This window comes from Vipera ursinii (assembly GCF_947247035.1).
Source record: "Vipera ursinii genome assembly, chromosome: 2".
NCBI lineage: Eukaryota > Metazoa > Chordata > Lepidosauria > Squamata > Viperidae > Vipera > Vipera ursinii.
Window position 1 is genome coordinate 14594833 of NC_139513.1, and position 21793 is coordinate 14616625.

Sequence of the window (21793 nt, forward strand, 5' to 3'; positions counted from 1 at the left end):
GCCCGAACAGCTGATCGGCGCTGTTTCGGGCGAAAAATCACACAGCTGGGCGGCGGGCAGCCCGGGAAGGCTGTCTCCGGCGCCTCGGAGCCACCGGCCCGAATTCCGTATTTTTATCAATAATATCTCCAATGTTAAAACAAATAATAAAGGTGATAACGGACACCCTTGTCTTGTGCCCTTCTCAATATTGCATACTTCAGTCAGACTATTGTTAACTATTATTCGGGCAGTTTGTTTTTGATATAATGCCCTAATTGGTTGTAAAAATTTATCCCCAAAATTCATTTTATCTAAAACTTTCATCAAAAATTGCCAATTCAATTGATCAAAAGCTTTTTCAGCATCTAAGAAAATTAGCGCCGCAGGGATCTGGTTGTTCCTTTCCAAAAACTCCACCACATCAACTATATGCCTCACATTATTTTTCATTTGTCTACCACTAATAAACCCGGTTTGATCCCCATGAATCATCTGTTGCAAAACCCTCATCAATCTATTAGCTAATACCTTAGCAAATATCTTGTAGTCTGTATTTAAAAGTGATATTGGTCTGTAGTTTTTTACTTGAGTAGCATCTTGATCTTCCTTCGGAATCAAAGAAATAAAAGCAGTTCTCCAAGACGGAGGCACCTTTCCCCCTTCTGAATTGTCTGAAACAATTCCCTTAATGGCTTTATCAGCTCCAATTGTAGATGTTTGTAGTAGACCGCAGTCAGACCATCCGTACCTGGCGCTTTATCCAACTTCAATTCCTTAATTGCTATAAAAATTTCTTCTGTTATCAATTGATTAATCTCCTCCTTTTGTTCCTGTGTAAGAACCGGGATGCTAGCATTCTTCAAATATACATCAATATCTGTTTCATTAATCTTCTCCTTAAAATATAGTTTAGAATAAAAATCCACAAAGGCTTCCTTGATAAGATCCTGTTGAAACACAACCTTTCCTTTGTATTCAATTTTATCTATGTTAGAGGCCCTTTGTTTTTTCCTTAACCTGTAAGCTAGCCGCCTACCTGGTTTATTGGCATTGCAAAAAGTGTTATGCCTAGCAAACCGTAAGTTAGTTGCCACCTGATCAGCCATCAACTTATCAAATTGTCCTCTTAACAAGTTAATAACCTCTTTAATCTTCACATCCGATGGATTCAAAATTAGGGCCTTTTCTTTTTCCCTAATTTCATTCTCCAGTTCTTTCCTCCTAATTTCCATATTACGTCTGTATTTATTATTCATATATATTAACACCCCTCTCATATAAGCTTTGCTAGCATCCCACACCATGTCCATAGAAGTATCCTTGTTCATATTAATTTCAAAAAAGTCTTTCATCTGCTTTTTGCATTCTTCCACATTTCTCTGATTTCTAAACAAATTCTCATTTACGCGCCAGGAGCGCCTATCTCTATTGTCCTTATTGATCTCTAACCAGACTGGACTATGGTCAGATATAGTTCTTGCACAGATCTTTATCTTTTTAATCCTAGAAAAAAAATCATTAGTCAGAAATATAAAATCAATCCTAGAAAAAGATTGGTGTCTATCAGAAAAAAAAAGTATAATCCTTTTCATGTAAATGTGTTTCACGCCAAATGTCTCGTAATTCCAGATCATCCTTCATTTCAAAAAAAAGATTTAGGCAGTCTAGCATGACTCGGGGCATGTTTAAAAAAACCCGATTTGTCCAGCTGTACATCCAAGACACCATTCCAATCTCCCATAAAAATAAAAGATTTATAATCCAACTGGGTAATCTTTGTATGTAGTGAACTATAAAAGTCAGCTTGTTGTTGATTTGGAGCATACAGTCCAACTAAAAGCGTTTTTTTGCCTTCTAACAGCAAATCTATCATAACATATCTTCCTTGCTTGGACTTCCGGTGGCTGCGCGGCGCCGGAGACAGCCTTCCCGGGCTGCCCGCGGCTCAGCTGAGTTATTTTCGCCCGAAACAGCGCCGATCAGCTGTTCGGGCGAATTTGAAGCCCCCTCCTCGGGAGAAGAGGAGGGGGTGAGCTCCCAGGTAGGGGTCGAGTTCTCCGGAGCCGCCTGAGCTTGTGGCTTGGGCGGCTGAAGGATTGAACTCCCCCGTAGCCTGGGCTGCTCCCAGCTGGCCAGCGCCTCTGCTCCGAACTTCTTGGAGCAGAGCCAGGCGTCTGCGAACCATCCCTGCCTGAAGAAAGGACTATGGTTTAAAGGAGCAGGCAGAGCGGTGCAAGAGGAAAAGGTGAAGAGGATTATTATGTTTTACTCTCCAGCTTGATGGACTTTTTTGGATTTTAAATCTGAAGTGAATGTGCGTCACAGTTGGTTAAAGATGGCGGCTAAACCACCCCCTAAAACTCTTCGGAGTGCTGGAACTTCTCCGGTGCAACAATCATTACTGCAGGCGCTGCATCCTCCTGATGTATTGACATCGAAGGACTTACAAGATGCTCTTGAAAAACACACCCAGGTAATTTTGGAATCAATTAATGAGAGATTTGCACAGATGGAGGAGAAATTGGAGAAATTGGAGAAGAGAATGGAGGAGAGGATGGAACAGAAGTTCAGAGTGATGAAGGTAGACATCTTGTCTTCAGTGTATAAAGTGGCTGGATGTGTGGAACAATTGGAGGAAAAGCTAGAAGACTTGACTCAAAAGAATGCTATATTAGAAGCAAAAGTATTGGAGAATGAAGACAAAATGGATAAGGAACTGAGTCTTGCTCAATATTACCAGATGCAGTTTGCCATTAGAATTAGAGGCTTAAAGGAGAATATTAAGGAAGATCTAAAGCAGCTGGTTTCTGAGGCTTTCGAAACAGTATTGAAACAGCCAGCATCTGAAATAAAAGGAGGCATGGATAAAGTGTTTCGTGTGAATTCATGGATTGTTAGACAGAGAAAGTTGCCTAGAGATGTGGTGGTATATTTTGCAAAAAGGGAAATTAGAGATGAAGTTATACGAGCTGCTTATGATACTAAAGTTGTGATTGCTAATCAAGAAGTTTTGGTCCTAAAAGAAATTCCTCCAAAGATTTTAAGGAGAAGGAAGGATTTTACATTTCTTGTGCAAGAGCTCAAGCAACGAGATATAAGGTTCAGATGGGAGATCCCAGCTGGGTTGATGGTGACGCATGAAGGTAAAAGGTACCGTCTGGTTACTGTGATGCAAGCGCGTGATTTTTACAATAATGTTTTAAAAGCAACGCCATTAACACTTCTGGAAGCTGTAAAGGGATCTGGAGAAGGAGTGCATCAAGAGGCCGAAGATGGCCAGATAGAAGACAACGGTGTTGGAGGAGATCAAGATACAACTTCGTCGGATGATCCTATAGAACAGAGGGTGACGCGTGCTGCTGCAAAAAGATCTAAAAGGAGAAAATAGTAGGATTTGCAGAAATCTATGGAATTTTTACAATGTATTTATAGTCAAGTAATGGGAGGTGGGAAAAGATTTGGGTGTAGACGCAATATATTTTTATATGTGGTGGATTTGTGGAAAGGGTGAGGTTTTTTGGATTAAAGTTTGGTGGAATATACAGAAGATTCTTAAATGGAGGTTAAAGATTTGTTCGCAATCTTTATTTTTTTGTTTGGAATAATTAGAGATGTGGCAACAAGACTTTCGATAGCTTACTACTGGAAGAGGAACTGCCGATTACAGAAGAGCTGACTTTAAAGTTTTTTGATTTGGTTGAGGTGGCGAAGATTTTGGTTAATTTGAAAGATTATTTGTAAGAACGTTATATCATGGGATGGACAAAATGGATGGAGTTTATTTAGGATAAGAAGTATTATGTAGTATTTGAATAACTCTTTTTTCCTTTTTTTCTTTTTCTTTTTTTCTTTCTATCTTGGGGTTTAGTTTTTATTTTCTTTTTTTCTGTTTTTAATATATATTTAATATTATTAAGGTTTGTTTTATTCTATATAAATTAGAGAGTGTTTCTTTTTCTATTTTAGTTTTTTATATATATTTAAAATTGCTAAGGTTTGTTTTATCCTATATAAGCTAGAGAGTGATGGATTTTAGAACTTATACTTGTTAGTATATGGTTGTTTATGATTGCTTTTTTATATATATATACCTTGTATTTAGCTCTGGGAAGTCGGGGGGGGAGGGGGGGAGGTAGGGGGGGGGAGGAGGGAGGGGGGAAGGGGGGAGGTAGGGGGGGAGGAGGGAGGGGGAAGGGGTTTTTTTTAAAGGAAAATTGTATTTTAAAACTTTTCAATTAAAAAAAAACATATCTTCCTTGCTTATCTACTTCAATTAGTTCCGCTGTCAGAGTATTCTTAACATAAATAACCACTCCATTTTTCTTATTCATTGCAGAAGCAATAAATTGCGTACCCAACCTTGAATTCAACAAGTACTTTTGGTCCATAACCCTAATATGCGTTTCTTGCAAGCAAATAACGTCAGTCTTAAATTGTTTTAAATATTGAAAAACTTTCTTTCTCTTCTGTGGTGAATTTAGTCGCCATTCTTGGCATCCCGAAGCTTCTGGAGCACGTCTGCCAGGACCCCTTTAACTTCCTTAGGCCGCGCCCCTCCCACAGCTTCACTGTAAGTACGCTTTGGAGGTTCCATAACTTTCTGCTGATCTTGTTCTTGCTCTTGTCTCACTCATCTTAAAGTGGCACGCGTCATCCTCTGCTCTCCAGCAGCTACCGCTGAAACTGTAATTTGATCCCCTCCAGCACCATTCTCCTCTGTCTGTGTTCCATCAGCATCTTGAGGCTTTCCCTCGCCATATCCCTTTACAGCTTCCAGAAGTGATAGAGGGGTTGCTTTTAAAACTTTGCTGTAAAAATCACGTGCCTGAGTCACTGTAACCAGACGATGTCTTTTACCTTCATGCATCACCACCATGCCCACTGGGATCTCCCATCTAAACTTTTTTTTTAATTTAAAAAGTTTTACAATACATTTTGACTTTAATCCCCCCCTCCCCCTCCCCCACCCACCCAACCCTCCCTATCCCTTCCCCCCATTCCCTCCTCCCCCCCCCCGACTTCCCAGAGCTAAATACAGGGTATAAAATCAAAAAACAAACATAAGCACCCCTATGTTATCAGCAATAAACTATTAGTTCTATCTCCCTCTAGCTCATGTAAAATGAATACAAACAATACTAATATTACAAATAAAGTAAAAAAGAAAAAGAGAAAAACAGAAAAGAGCTTTACTCAGAATAGATTTTCTTAATCCCAGTCCTTATTCATATTAATTTCAAAGAAAAAAAATAAATTCTCAGTTACGCGCCAAAAGCGCCTATCTATTAACCTTAATAATCTCCAACCAAACTAAACCATAATCCCAAATAATTCTTGCATGTATCACACAAAATGTCTCGCAGTTCCAAGTCATCCTTGAGTTCAAATAAAAAGAGTAAAAAAAAAAAGGGTTAAGCAGTCTGTAAGACAACTTGTTGTTAATTAGGAGCTTGCATACCCATTCTTAGTTCAACACACACTTTTAGTCCATAACCCTAATATACTTTTCTAACAAGCAAATAACATCCATCTTAAATTGTGTTAAATATTAAAAAAAACTTTCTTTCTCCTCTATGATAAATTTAATCCATTAAGATACTAATTTAAAATTTAATCAGCAATCTTAACGCCCCAAAACTTTTGGAGCACGTCTGTCATGACCCCCAAAACTTCTTTGGACCGCGCCCCTCCCACATCTTCACTGTAAATACACTTTGGAGATTCCATAACTATCTGCTGGTCTTGCTCTTGCTCTCGTCTCGCTCTTCTTAGGGCGGCACGCGTCTTCCTCTGGCCTCCTGCAACATCCAATGAAACTGTATCTTGATCCCCTCCAACACCATTGTCCTCTATCTGTCTGTCTGCAACATCTTGAAGCTTTCCCTCGCCGTATCCCTTAACAGCTTCCAAAAATGATAGGGGGGTTGCTTTTAACACATTGCTATAAAAATCACGTGCCTGGGCCACAGTAACCAGACGATGTCTTTTACCTTCATGCGTCACCACCAGTCCAACTGGAATCTCCCATCTAAACTTGATGTCACATTTCTTAAGTTCCTGTGCTAGGAAGGCAAAATCTTTCCTTCTCCTTAAAATCTTTGGAGGAATCTCTTTTAAAACCAGAACTTCTTGCTCAGCAACCACAAACTTAGTATCATAAGCAACTTGAATAACTTCATCCCTAATTGCTCTCTTTGTAAAGTAAACCACCACATCTCTAGGTAACTTCCTCTGCCTTGCAATCCAGGAGTTCACACGAAAGATTTTATCTATACTTCCCTCAATTTCAGCTGCTGATTGGCCCAGTATCACGTCCAAAGCCTCGGAGATCAGCTGCTTTAAATCTTCTTTAGGATTCTCTTTTAAGCCCCTGATTCTGATAGCAAACTCCATCTGATGGTACTGGACCAGACTCAAGTCTCCATCCATTTTATCCCTTATATTTTCATTCTCTAATACTTTTACTTCTAATATAGAGTTCTTTTGACTAAGATCCTCCACTTTTTCATCCAAGCTTTGCACACATACAGCCACATTTTCAATTGTAGACAAGATGTCTGCCCTCATTACTCTAAACTTCTCTTCCAACTTCTCTTCCATTTTCTCCTCCAATTTCTCCTCCAGCTTTTCCATCATATCTGACATTAATTGTGTTTGCTTTTCAAAGGCATCCTGTAAATCTTTAAGAGTCAGTGCCGGAGCAGGTGCGGGAGGGAGCAAAGCTTGCAACGAAGTCTGTTGCACCGGGGAAGCCCCCGCACTCCGAAGAACTTTAGAGGCTTTCGTCGCCATCTTCCCCCACTTTCACTTGTTGCGCACTTTCACTTTTAATCCATAAAATCCGTTGAGCTAGAGAGTAAAGATAAAAGTCCACTTCACCTTGACCTCCTGTACCGCTCTGCCTGCGTCTTGATACTCAAGAGTCTTTCCTTCTGGTTGCTAACGCTTGGCTCTGCTCCAAAAATCACAGAGTAGAGACGCTGCACAGCCCGGAGCAAACCCAGGCTTCGGGGGGGCTCGATCCTTCAGCCGCCCAAACTTAAAGCTCAGGCGGCCCCGGAGAGCTCAACCCCTACCTGGGGCCTCACCCCCTCCTCTTCTCCCGGGGAGGGGGCTTCCGAATCACCAAAACAGCTGATCGGCGCTGTTTTTCAGTGATTCAACAAAGCTGCGGAGCGGACAGCCCAGAGATGGCTGTCTTCAGCGTCGCATCACCACCGGAAGCCACTTCATGTGATTTTGATTCTGTGCCTCTCTTTAGGCATCCTAGGATTGCATTGGCTGTTTTGGCCACTGCATCACAGTGTTGGCTCACATCTAAGTGATTGTCCACTAAAACCTCAAGATGTCATAAAACTGAGTTCAGGCCACTCAAGTGAAGTTTTCCAGTAGTTCTTTTATTCTTGTGTTATTTGGACAAAAAGCAAGACATGCATGGTTAATTAGTTCCTTTATATTTATACATATACTTGCCTAATTTTAAAGTTATTTTACTACAGTAAGTTATTCCCAACAAGGCTCTTCAGGTTACTATGCCCAACAAGGCTACTCAAGTTGCTGTAAGTATTGCTGCCCAACTAGGCTACTCAATCACACAATACTCACATATCCTCTCAACACAGGCGATCAGGCTACATTAGAGTGGGCTGGAAAGCTGATTCAGGGTGTCCCCTGCTCCAACAAAGCTGTCTCAAAATGTGGGGTCTGATTCATCCCAGTCTTCTCTTTATACCCAACTTGTTTACTCAGAATCTATGTGTATGACAGTCTTGCCCCAGCCATATCAGGAACTTTACATCCTCATGCTTTGGTCCAAGACTCCATAAAAAAAATGCAACCTCCTACACTCCTTATGCCCACTAATGTTTTACCTGCTTTCACCAATAATATATCATTCATACATGCACTCAGAATCTTTCCTTATCAGTAGTACACACATTCCAGGAACGTGAGTTTCCCCAATGCGATCTCAAGAAAAGGCTAACTATGGTTGCATTACGGGCCCTCTATATTCATAACTTACATTTGTGATATATTCATAACGTATGACATAAAATATGTAACAAAGATCCCTCTCACATTTATTGCTATTGATCCATGTTCCATTCTGTACCTTGATATTTGCTTTTTCTTGGCTAAGAGAAAAGCCTATTTTTTTTCCTCCATTGAATTTCAATTTTTTAGATGGGGTCCCAGAGTTCATATATATCAAGATTCTACTGTATCTTGGACTTCCTCGTGGCAAGGCTCCGTTGACGGCAGCCATTTCGGCTGTCAGCCCCGTTGTTTCTGTAGAGCCGCCAAAAACAGCGACGATCAGCTGTTTGGCGGCTCGGAAGCCCGCTCCTCGAGAGAAGAGGAGGGGGTGAGCACCCAGGCAGGGGTAGAGCTCTCCCAGACCGCCACAGTTGAAACTCTGGTGGTTGAAGGATTGAGCCCCCCCGAAGCCTGAGTTTGCTCCAGACTTCGGGACGCCTCTGCTCCAAGGCTTTGGAGCAGAGCAGGACGCTACAACCATCCCTGCCAGCGAGAGTGAACTTTAACTCAGTAGATTTTGTGGAGACTTTTAAAAGTGAAAGTGCGCAACAGAATTAAGTGGGTGAAAATGGCTGCCAAATCATCTAAAGTTCCTAGAAGCGCGGGGGCTTCGCCAGTTCAGCAATCTTCATTACAGGCTTTAATGCCCTCCCCCCGGCACCTGCACCCGCACCAGCCTTGACAATAAAAGATCTGCAGGATGTTTTGCAAGAGGCTTTGAAAAAGCAATCCCAGCAATTAGCTGAACTTATTGAGGAGAAGAATACAGAAATAAGGGCAGACATCTTACTTGCACTTCAAGGCATGGCTGTTTGTATTGAACGTTTGGATGAGAGAGTGGAAGAACTTAGCCAAAATAGTGTGAGATTAGATGCCAAAATGACGGATGCTGAAACGGTGATGGAAAAGATTGACGACGATTTATTATTGGTTCAGCATAGAGAGATGGAATTTGCTGTGAGAATTAGAGGGATGAAGGAAGACCCTAAGGAAAATTTGACAAAAGTAGTTTCAGAAGCCCTCAAAGAGGTTTTGGGGTGCTCAGCAGAAGATATTATGGTGGATATAGATAAAATATTTCGTGTTAATTCCTGGATTGCAAGACAAAGGAAACTACCTAGAGATGTGGTGGTTTATTTCACAAAGAGAGCAATTAGAAATGAGGTTATTCAAGCCTTTTATAATAACAAATTTGCAGTTGCAGAGCAAGAAGTTTTAATTTTAAAAGAGATCCCTCCAAGAATATGGTGGACTTGTAAAAAGGTTAAAGCTTTTTGGATTAAAATTTGGTGGAATATGCAAAAGATATTTAAGAAAAGGATAAAGTTTTCTCCGCAATTGTTTTTATTGGGTTTTATTACAGATACTACTGTTATAGATACAAAGTTGATGTTGAATTTAATTACGGCAGCGAGACTTTTAGTAGCACAACATTGGAAGAAGGAAGAACTGCCGACTATAGAAGAGTGGACTTTGAAAGTTTCTAATTTTGCGGAAATGGCAAAGATTTCAGCATATTTGAAAGACCATTCGCAACAGAGATACATTGTGGAATGGAGAAGATGGATTGAATATATTCAGAATAAATATGGGACTAAAAAGTTTCATTTAGTATTTGAATAAGTAGTGGATTTTTATGACGTATATTTAGTTAGTAGTTATTTTATTAATAATTTGACTATGGAGAGTTAAAGTGTGATAGAATTTAATGTTTTATTGTTGTTGTTGGCATATTTTAGATTATGCTTGTTTGTATTATTATACCCTGTATTCAGCTCTGGGAAGTCGGGGAGGGGAGGGGGGGAGGGTTGGGGAGAGGGGAGGGGGAGGAGGGGTTTTTTTTGTACTCAAAAATGTATTGTAAAACCTCTCAATAAAAAAAGATTCTACTGTATCTTGAGCTTGTCTCCTGGGTGTTGGCTATTTCTGCCAGCTTAGCGTCATCTCCAAATTTGATACATTCTTCTATTCCCTCATCTAAATTGTTTATGAAAATATTGAAGAATATTGAAGATAGAGCCTTGGGGGTACCCTGCTACTTACAGCGCTCCATATAGATGTAGTTCCATTAAGAACTAATCATTGGGTGTGGTTTGTCAGCCAATTACAAATCCATCTAATGGGGATTAAATCAAGTCCAAAGTCCGCAAGAAGCATCTGATGTTCTGAGTTGAAAAAAAAACAGTTCAAAGTCCAAAAGATGGGATCTGGCACAGCTGGGAAGATGCACATCAGAAAAAGCAGGTGTTCCTGAAAAACACATCTTCATCAAGCAGCTAGTTAAATCATCCTTCCCCAGTTGTTCGTTTTGAGGATGGGAGGGGCTGCTGCTGACTCCTTTGTGCCTCCCATTGCTCTGCTGTCCTCACCTGTGAATCGAACTGGAAGCACAATTGACAAATGCCAATTGTGGTCAGTAAGTGAGGACTGCTTGAATTGGGGTGTTGTCAGAATGGTTATTGACAGTATTTTCACTCCTTATTTGGACTTCCATGAGCAAAACGGGTGCTTCACATCTTGCAGAAGCTTTAGGTATCATTTCATTAATTAAGCCCCACATCTCTGAAATTAGCTCAGAAGGTTTGGGGGCATTTTTTCAGGCTTGAAAGACATCATTTCCCCACATTCTATAGTTTATGGGTGTATTTATATTTGTTTATGCATATATCTACAATTGTATAATCTATCCTCATCACTTCCCGGTATATTTGATGATACACCTTTGCAGTGCTAAGAATTTGTGATTGGCCCAAATCAACAAGAGTATTTCATGAATGAATGGATACGTGAACTTGGATCTGGGTAGTCTTCTGTCTACCATGATGATCCATGATGGTGCACTGCCCTTCTGATGGGAGAGGGACCTTGGCAGCACTCCTGTGATATCTTTAGCTTTGCTTTGGTTTGCTGTTTCCCCTTTGCTTTGGTGTGCCTTTCTGGGGACTGTTAGGGGGGGAGGGAATCGCCTGAGGCCATCTGCTTCACCTCACCAAAGAAAAGAGGCCTGGGAACATCTTATCCTGCAGTCTCTCTCCCCCCCCTCCGAGTTCTCACACAACATCTTCGCACCTCTGAATCGGCTCCTATGGACTTGGCAGTTGGGAGGGCTTTTAAACAATGGGTTTTAGCCTAACGATTTCATGCAGGAACTTCAGATCCTGCCTGCCTTCTCTTGCTTTCACTAACTCTCAATAAAAGTTCCTTTTCAAATGCTGCCAGTTTCAAGAGTTCTTCTTTCTTCAGAGATTCAGCTGAGGCAGGGCCTTACATCTTCCATGTGTCAAATGAATTATAATTAATATAAGAGGTTATTCTAGCATTGTGGCATGTTTGCTTTTTCGTTGTAATTATAGATTTTGCTTTCTTTCACATCTGCAATCATTTTATGCACCATTAAGCTTTAAATTTAAACTTTGGGCTCAGTTGTGGTCGTACGTTGAGGGCTATCTGTATTTGAACTTCGATCTTGGTAGTCTTCCATGTGTCAAATGAATCATGATTAATGTAATAGGTTATTGTAACATCATAGTATGGTTACTTTTTATTTTAATGTATACTTTTTCATATTTTCTACAACAATTTTATAAACAATTAACATTACACTTTTCTTTAAATCCCATAGGCAAAGAGGATGGCAATAAGAGCAACTGGAAACTCTGAATTAGAAGCAACGTTGAAAGAAAATCAATCCAGAAATCAAAATATTTTCTATTTCCTTCAGAAAGCCACACCATTCTCCTCCAGCAGCTAATAGACAAGAGAGAAAACAAAGAAATATTTCAAGCTGCAATAAGTAGAGCATATGGAACTCAAGAATACATTACATGAAAGGGCAAGGGAGATTATTCTTTATTCAGTAACAGAGTGAAATATCTGGAAGTCACGGGATAGGAAAAAGTCACTTGGAGAGCCACCTAGGGCAGACAGTGATGCAAGCTGTGCTCTGGGAGGAAAAAAAAGAGCTTTAATTTAAAAAACCCACTAAAAAAGGGATCAAACGTTTTTGACCTCAAGGATATAATTGGTGGAAAAGCTCAATATATGTGCTTATTGTAGGAAACATACGACTTACAAATCACAGCTGATTTGCATGACAAGACCCATACAGGAGAGAAGCCATAAAAGTTCTCCCAATGTGGTAAATACCTCAGTGAGCGTGGCACTGTGGTGATACATCAAAGAACTGACACCATGTATGACTGCCCGGATTATGTGAAAGTTTCATTGGAAATTCCCAATGTGATGAGGCAAGAGAGCACTCACACAGCAGAGAAATCCTTTAAATGTGTTGATTGTGGTAAATGTTTCACTCAGAATTACTACCTTGTGAGACACCAGAGGATTCACACAGGAGAGAAACCCTTTGAATGTCCTGATTGCGGTAAAGGTTTTATTCACAATTCCAGGCTGGTAACACACCAGAGAACTCACACAGGAGAGAAACCCTTTGAATGTCCTGACTGTGGGAAAAGTTTCACTAACAGTTCCAGCCTGGTAACGCACCAGAGGACTCACACAGGAAACAAACCCTTTGAATGTCCTGATTGTGGAAAAGGGTTCAGCCAGAATTCCAGCCTGGTGAAACACCAGAGGACTCACACAGCAGAGAAACCCTTTGAATGTCCTGATTGTGGGAAAGCTTTCGGCCAGAATTCCACCCTGGTGACACACCAGAGGACTCACACAGGAGAGAAACCCTTTGAATGTCCTGATTGTGGGAAAAGTTTCAGTAAGAATGCCCACCTGGTCATACACGAGAGGATTCACACAGGAGAGAAACCTTTTGAATGTCCTGATTGTGGGAAATGTTTCAATAACAATTCCAGCCTGGTAACACACCACAGGACTCACACAGGAGAGAAACCCTTTGAATGTCCTGATTGTGGAAAAGGTTTCAGTAACAATTCCAACCTTATAACACACCAGAGGACTCATACAGGAGAGAAACCTTTTGAATGTCCTGATTGTGGGAAAAGTTTCAGTAACAATTCCAGCCTTATAACACACCAGAGGACTCACACAGGAGAGAAACCCTTTGAATGTCCTGATTGTGGGAAAAGTTTCAGTAACAATTCCCACCTGGTGATACACAAGAGGACTCACACAGGAGAGAAACCCTTTGAATGTCCTGATTGTGGTAAAGGATTCAGTGACAGTTCCAGTCTGGTGAAACACCAGAGGACTCACACAGGAGAGAAACCTTTTGAATGTCCTGATTGTGGGAAAAGTTTCAGTAACAATTCCAGCCTTATAACACACCAGAGGACTCACACAGGAGAGAAACCCTTTGAATATCCTGATTGTGGGAAAAGTTTCAGTAACAATTCCCACCTGGTGATACACAAGAGGACTCACACAGGAGAGAAACCCTTTGAATGTCCTGATTGTGGTAAAGGATTCAGTGACAGTTCCAGTCTGGTGAAACACCACAGGACTCACACAGGAGAGAAACCTTTTGAATGTCCTGATTGTGGGAAAACTTTCAGTAACAATTCCAACCTGGTAACACACCAGAGGACTCACACAGGAGAAAAACCCTTTGAATGTCATGATTGTGGGAAAAGTTTCAGTCGTATTTCCAGCCTGGTGACACACCAAATGACTCACACAGGAGAGAAACCCTTTGAATGTCCTGATTGTGGGAAACGTTTCAGTTATAATTCCAAGCTTGTGAAACACCAGAGGACTCACACAGGAGAGAAACCCTTTGAATGTCCTGATTGTGGGAAAAGTTTCAGTAACAATTCCCACCTGGTGATACACAAGAGGACTCACACAGGAGAGAAACCCTTTGAATGTCCTGATTGTGGTAAAGGATTCAGTGACAGTTCCAGTCTGGTGAAACACCAGAGGACTCACACAGGAGAGAAACCTTTTGAATGTCCTGATTGTGGGAAAACTTTCAGTAACAATTCCAGCCTTATAACACACCAGAGGACTCACACAGGAGAGAAACCCTTTGAATGTCCTGATTGTGGGAAAAGTTTCAGTAACAATTCCCACCTGGTGATACACAAGAGGACTCACACAGGAGAGAAACCCTTTGAATGTCCTGATTGTGGTAAAGGATTCAGTGACAGTTCCAGTCTGGTGAAACACCAGAGGACTCACACAGGAGAGAAACCCTTTGAATGTCCTGATTGTGGGAAAAGTTTCAGTAACAATTCCAACCTGGTAACACACCAGAGGACTCACACAGGAGAAAAACCCTTTGAATGTCCTGATTGTGGGAAAAGTTTCAGTCGTATTTCCAGCCTGGTGACACACCAAATGACTCACACAGGAGAGAAACCTTTTGAATGTCCTGATTGTGGGAAAAGTTTCAGTAACAATTCCAGCCTGGTAACACACCAGAGGACTCACACAGGAGAGAAACCCTTTGAATGTCGTGATTGTGGTAAATGTTTCAGTCAGAATTCCAACCTGGTGACACACCATAGGACTCACACAGGAGAGAAACCCTTTGAATGTCCTGATTGTGAAAAAAGTTTCAGCCACAATTCCTCCCTGGTGACACACCAGAGGACTCACACAGGAGAGATACCCTTTGAATGTCCTGATTGTGGTAAAGGTTTCAATTACAATTCCAGCCTGTTGCAACACAAGAGGACTCACACAGGAGAGAAACCCTTTGAATGTCCTGATTGTGGGAAAAGTTTCAGTAAGAATGCCCACCTGGTCATACACGAGAGGATTCACACAGGAGAGAAACCTTTTGAATGTCCTGATTGTGGGAAATGTTTCAATAACAATTCCAGCCTGGTAACACACCACAGGACTCACACAGGAGAGAAACCCTTTGAATGTCCTGATTGTGGAAAAGGTTTCAGTAACAATTCCAGCCTTATAACACACCAGAGGACTCACACAGGAGAGAAACGCTTTGAATGTCCTGATTGTGGGAAAAGTTTCAGTAACAATTCCCACCTGGTGATACACCAGAGGACTCACACAGGAGAGAAACCCTTTGAATGTCCTGATTGTGGTAAAGGTTTCAGTGACAGTTCCAGTCTGATGAAACACCAGAGGACTCACACAGGAGAGAAACCCTTTGAATGTCCTTATTGTGGTAAAGGTTTCAGTGACAGTTCCAGTCTGGTAAGACACCAGAGGACTCACACAGGAGAAAAACCCTTTGAATGTCCTGATTGTGGGAAAAGTTTCAGTCGTATTTCCAGCCTGGTGACACACCAAAGGACTCACACAGGAGAGAAACCTTTTGAATGTCCTGATTGTGGGAAACGTTTCAGTAACAATTCCAGCCTGGTAACACACCAGAGGACTCACACAGGAGAGAAACCCTTTGAATGTCGTGATTGTGGTAAATGTTTCAGTCAGAATTCCAACCTGGTGACACACCATAGGACTCACACAGGAGAGAAACCCTTTAAATGTCCTGATTGTGAAAAAAGTTTCAGCCACAATTCCTCCCTAGTGAAACACCAGAGGACTCACACAGGAGAGAAACCCTTTGAATGTCCTGATTGTGGGAAACGTTTCAGTTATAATTCCAAGCTTGTGAAACACCAGAGGACTCACACAGGAGAGAAACCCTTTGAATGTCCTGATTGTGGGAAAACTTTCAGCCAGAATTCCACCCTGGTGATACACCAGAGGACTCACTCAGGAGAGAAATCCTTTGAATGTCCTGACTGTGGTAAAGGTTTCAGTAACAGTTCCACCCTGTTAACACAGCAGAGGACAGGAAAGAATCCTTTTTAATGTCCTGATTGTAGTAAAGGTTTCAGTCAGAATTCCAACCTAGTAGTACAACAGAGTTCTCATACGAGGGAGAAACCTTTCAAATGTCCCTTTGAATGTGCAGATTGTGGAAAAAGTTTCATTAGAAAGTCTCATCTCATTAGACACCAGAGGATTCACACAGGGGAGAAACCTTTCAAATATCCAGTCCGTGCATGTAATTTCACTCATATATCCTCCCTTATTGCTCAGAAAGAAATCTGTATGAGGCAAAAGTAGAAGAGTTTTAGAGAAGCCTTGAGTTTCATTTTGATGTCCCATTGAAAGTGTAGGTGAGAAATTGAAATATTTCTCAGGATTGTAGGTGGAGAGAAAAGGAAAATGATTAATTACCTCTCTGATTATCAGTAGAACGTTCTGGATATTTCCTTTTGCAGAAGTACTGGAATTCATGAAATAGGCTTTTGCGTGGTGTTTTTGAATATGTAATTCCAACATCTGAAATTTCAATCTTCTGTCTTGTTTTCCTCCAGATTTTGAGCCCCAGAATTCCTTAGCCACCATACAAGAGGTCCTCAAGATACAAATGTCATGGCCTTGCAATTACATTTGCATGTTGCAGCGGATGTCAAGTGGTACTGATTTCTGTAACTACCCGCATTCTGCTGCTCTCCCTTGAGGCAGCCATTATTTGAATAATTAAGCGGAACACTGGCTACCTCAGGTTTAGGGAAAACTCTTCGCCTAGCACAGGGCTTGGCTGCTGTAGATATCCCTAGGCCTCCCCCACAGTAGATAATGTTTGATTTTTAAAAATGTGTTATGTTAAAATTGTCAGTAGCTTTTGACAAGGGAAAAAAGTGGGTATTTTCAATGTTGCCATGAAAATTATGGCAAGGCAAGTCGCTCAAAGTTGTCTCAAACGGCGTGATGGGCAGCTATTATAGTTTAATAAATAAATGAATTTAATAATAAAAAGTAAAGCTCATTTCCCAATTCTTGTTCAGTGATAAGGACTCCACACATAACAGTGGGTTTCTAACACAGTACAATTGTTAACTTGTAATCTATCTCTTGTGCATTCTGCATCTCTTATGACCAATCTATTTTCCTCAGCTTTCCTTCCCTCTTCATTATAAATTTAAAATTACAGTTTTAATCATACATCAGTCCAGCCTCTCTGTGCCTGTGATGTGAGCTGAAATTAGGCTTAATTTATTTGTTGTGTTTCTATCTGCCCGAGTCTTAAATTCGATGGAAGTATGACATTTTATTAGGCTTGCGGACTGCTGCACACCTACGGCTATTTTTCATCCTTCCTGATTACCCTAGTGGGTCCAAGCCACCCCGGAGAGAGGGCAAAGAAAAGGATGCCTTGGTGACTCTGGAATGAGGGTGGGTGGTCCGTTCATCTTGGGGAAAACCTAACCCAGCAGGAGAAAGGCTGTATTTCACCTATCAGCCCAAGATACTTGCAACTGAAGTCCAAAAGAACTAACCAGCACAACAGTAAAGAGTGTGCTTGAAATTGGGTGAGGAATCTGATTTTCCCTTTTCCATTCCACACTTAATTTCCTGGAAAAGATCCCCAGGAAGCAAAATATCGGTATCTCCAAAAGTGAAGGAGGGGGACTTCTGCCCCACCTTTATACTAACGGAAGCTGCTAATTGAAATTTCCATGAAAATATATGATAGTGAAATAAATGTATAAACTTGAAAGCTAAAATTTAATTTTGGACAAGTTTAAAATTGTTGAGTGGTTAAGACTCATTTTAAAAACCATTGTTCTTATTGAAAACTAAATAGATGCTGACACCTCGTGGTGGTTGAAGATTATGACAGTTATGATCTCCATAGAGAACTTGCCAAAACCTGGCAAAAGCTAATCTGTGTTTGTGATCTTCAAAGCTTTAATAACAAAGAACAGCTGTGACAAAAAAAAATCTGTGACAAAAATCTGGGCTGCAGACAAAGAGAATTATAAACTTTAGAAAAAAATTTTTTGAACTCTTTGTATTACAAATATCTGTTTAACCAGGACTCTAAAGCTATTTGCAGATAAGAAGGAAAACTCCCAACTTTTGGCCATCATGGATCAGCCCCTGTGAAGGCTGTTCTGTCTTGCAGGTGACTTTCCTGCGGAAGAGCTGTAGGAATACTGAGTTGAGAAGAAAAGGATTGTGGTTTTGAGCACAGGATCTCCAGTTTTATTCGCATTCCTATTGTGATCTCCTTTGTTTTTAGGGGCCTCCTTGTTAGGCTTTGATGGCTTGTGGGGTGAGAGCAGGACCAAGAGGCTGATAGTTTTGTAGTCTCCCCCTTGGTGGGGAGATGTGAGGAAAAAAATGTATCGAAGATAATGTTTCATTTCTAAAACAACATTGCTTAAGAATCAGTCACAGATTTTGAGAAAGAAGAAAAAAAGAAAGTGTCAGCATTTCTATAAACATGGGAGACATTTTCTGTTCTTTCTCTTCTCTGCCAGGGCTCCTTAATTATTTTCAAAAATTTATTGTTCAAATAAAGAGGGACATTATTTGAAGCAGTGAAATGACATTTTAGCTATACAGATAGATTATTCTGATTGTGCTGGGATTGGAAGATACTAAAAATTCCACAATTGTTTATTTCGCCAACACAATTGGAAAAGACAGTTTACAATATTTTTTTTAGTAGATCACATGCAATGTGAAGGACACTCTGTGACCAGGAGCATATAATACTATGAATGTGACAAAAACTTTGGTCAGAATAGCTCCCTTGAGATTCACAGAAAGACCTACACAGGACAGATGCCCTATAAGTGTTCCCAATGTGGTAAATGCTTTAGCAAACATGGCAACATGGTGATACATCAGAGAACTCGCACCAGGGAGAAACCATATGAGTGTCCAGTTTGTGGGGAAAGTTTCATTGCAAATTCCCACCTGGTGATACACCAGAGGACTCATACAGGAGAAAAGCCTTTTGAATGTCCTGATTGTGGGGAAAATTTCAGTTGGAATTATGACCTGGTGACACACCAGAGGACTCACAGAAGAGAGAATCCATAAGTGTCCAGAGTCTAGAAAAAGTTTCATTTAGTTTGCAGTCTGGTGAGATACCAGGGCATACATACAGGGCAAGTGTCCATATTGTAGGTAAAATTTTAGTGCTCTTCTGTCCTTGTGAAACACCGGAGGACATATACAGGAGAGAAACCGTATGAAAGGATTGTGGGAAAGATTTCAGTACTAGGTCTAGTCTTTTTAAGTCATTTAGGTTTACGCAGGGAGAAACCTTTCTGATGTCCGGTCTGTAGACAGTATTTCAGGCATAAACCATCCCTTATGGCACATAAGGAAATCCACGAGGCAAAAATCAGATGAGTTTAGAAAAACGTTGAATTTCATTTCTGATCTCCCATTTCTGATCTCCCAATGAGAAATTGACTGTTTGAAATTTGGCCTGATTCTTTCTAGTGAAAGATGTCGCTGGGTTAGACTTGTACGTGGAGAGAGAAAAATGGAAAAATTATTTATTGATTGATAAAAGCTAGCTACCTGTTTTTGATTATTAGCAGTAGTTACTGGATATTTCCTTCTGTAGAAGCTGTGGAGTTTCGCAAAAAGACATTTGTGTGGTGTTTTTTGTACATTGATTGTGGAAATCCAACATCTGGAGTTTCAGATTTCTATCTTTGTGTCCTCTAGATTTTGAGCGCAAAATTCCTGAGCCAACGTACAAGTAGTCCTTGAGATATAACTGCAATGAGGCCTGGCAACTACAGCTGCATATTGCAACAATTGTTAAGCAAGTCTGCTTTCTTAACTACCCCCACTCCCTACTCTCCGTTAAGCAATTAAAAGAAATGTGTGAGCTGGTAAGCAGAACCCTGGTTACTTCAGGGTTGAGGGCATAGCCCAGGCCTAGGCTTGCCTTTCGAAGGCCTCCCCTATCCCAACCTTTTCCAACAGGGACCCCTCAGGCTTTTCTCCACTCCCACTAGATCCCTGCAGTCCTTAGGCCTGAATTCCACCCCATCAGACCTCACAGCCTCCTCCGCCTTACCTTTTGAAATTTCTGAAGCTCATGTTGGAGAAGGAGGGCAGGACATGCATCCCTGGGCCGCATGACTGGGTCCTGGAAGCAGTGGTTATTTTCATTGTGCCCAGGATTCATCCCAGGGCCATGTGGTGGACTTGTGGAAGCGGCTGCCATTTTGCCACACCTCCCTCATGGCCAAAATGGTGGCTGCTTCTTGATCACTCGTGTGTGGGAATAGAATAGAATAGAATAGAATAGAATAGAATAGAATAGAATAGAATAGAATAGAATAGAATAGAATAGAGCTGGAAGGGACCTTGGAGGTCTTCTAGTCCAGCCCCTTGCTCAAGCAGGAGGACCTATATCATCTCAGACAAGTGACTGTCTCTAGCCTCTTCTTAAAAATCTCCAGTGATGGAGTGCCCATGATTTCTGAAGGCAAAGCTGTCCACTGGTTAATTGTCCTCACTGTCAGGAAGTTTCTCCTTAAATTCCAGGTGGTTTCTCTCTTTGATCAGTTTCCAACCATTGTTTCCTGTCCTACCCTCTGGTGCTTTGGTGAATAACATGACCGCCTCTTCTCAGTGGCAGCCCCTCAAATACTGGAATACTACTATCATGTCTCCCCTATTTCTTCTTTTCTTTAGACTAGCCAAACCCAAGTCCTGCAGCCGTTCTTTATATGTTTTAGTCTCCAGGCTTTTAATCATCTTAGTTGCTCTTCTCTGATTTTTTTCCAAACTCAACATCTTTTTTCTGATATGGTGAACAAAATTGGCTGTCCAGGTGTGGTCTTAGTAGGGTTTTATAAAGCGGTACTAATACCTCATGTGATCTTGTATTAGCTTTTTTCGCTGCTGCTGCCATTACGGAAACGTTGGGATGAAACCCAGAAATGGAACACACACCTAGAGGGATTTAAATTATTTAAAAGAAACAGACCAAATAAAAGAGGAAGTGGAGTTGCTCTCTAAATAAGAAATAACTACATCTCTACAGAAATAGAGCACAACAATGATGAAAACTGTCTTGAATGTATTTGGGTCAACACAAAAGGGGGCCAAAATGACATTGGCATAGGTCCGTGGAGGTGAACCTATGGCATGCGTGCCATAGGTGGTACGCAAAGCCCTCTGGAGGCATGTGTGCCATCGCCCCAGTCCTAGGCCTTCAGCTGGGTTTTATATAACCTTTTCGCTTTAGGCCTCCGCTGCCGTGTGCAAAAAAAAGGTTCAATCAGTTTCAACTTCTTACGGGAAAAAAAGATCTCGCAAAGTTGGAATTGATTGAACTTTTTAGTCCTACCTAGTCTGCCATTACCACAGCAACCACGCCCACCCAGTGGGCCATGCCCACACGGCACCCAACGATACATAAGTGGGTTTTGGGTTGCAGTTTGGGCACTCAAGTCTCTAAAAGGTTTGTCATCACTGCCATAGGTGTATACTATAGGCCATCCAACCAACCAGAGGAAATTAGATGAACTTTTTACTAGTCAGCTAACTAAGGTATATTGTTGTGATTCAGGGTCAGCCTGTGGGTTCGGCAGTTGGGTCGGACGATTGAGAGGTGGAGGAGGGGGGTGTTGGAGAGCTTGCTGTGGATAGCCTTGAGGCTCCGCAGAGCCCTCAGCCAGGTCCCTCCCATCTGGTTACGACGCAGACCCAGCTGTGTGAGCCTGACAGCGTGGATGAAGATGACCCACAGCTGGCCTTGTTCAAGGACGCCCGATGCAGGAGGTAGTCAATCAGGAGTAAACAGAGGAAGGCAATGGGGCACCTCGGAAGGAGGCAGAGAGAAGCCACGCCTTGAACTGTTTAAAAGGGGAATGTGTGGGAGGGCTGGTTTGCTGAAGGCAACCGTTTGAATAGCTCCTGTTTCATGGTTTGTGTTTTGTTTTGCTCTGTTTGCTCTGTTTTGTGTCCATAAATTTTGCAGGCTTAGTTCCAGCCTCTTGCCTTTGTGTAAAGGGGTTGTCCCTGCCTTTTCTGCAGGGCCGGTAGTAGGCTGGTACAGAACATATATAGGAAGCACATCATAATCGTA

The 21793-nt window shown here is 41.4% G+C and overlaps 1 protein-coding gene across 1 annotated transcript in view; it reads left to right on the forward strand.

Moving 5' to 3' along the window:
- The first annotated feature begins 1983 nt into the window (after window positions 1–1983).
- The window catches only part of LOC310636971 (uncharacterized protein), a 93720-nt gene continuing 73910 nt past the window's right edge, over window positions 1984–21793 (forward strand). The window contains exon 1 of the mRNA XM_083357203.1: window positions 1984–3369. Within this exon, the coding sequence (XP_083213329.1) occupies window positions 2318–3369 (1052 nt within the window). The 5' untranslated portion in view covers window positions 1984–2317. The remainder of the gene's footprint in view (window positions 3370–21793) is intronic.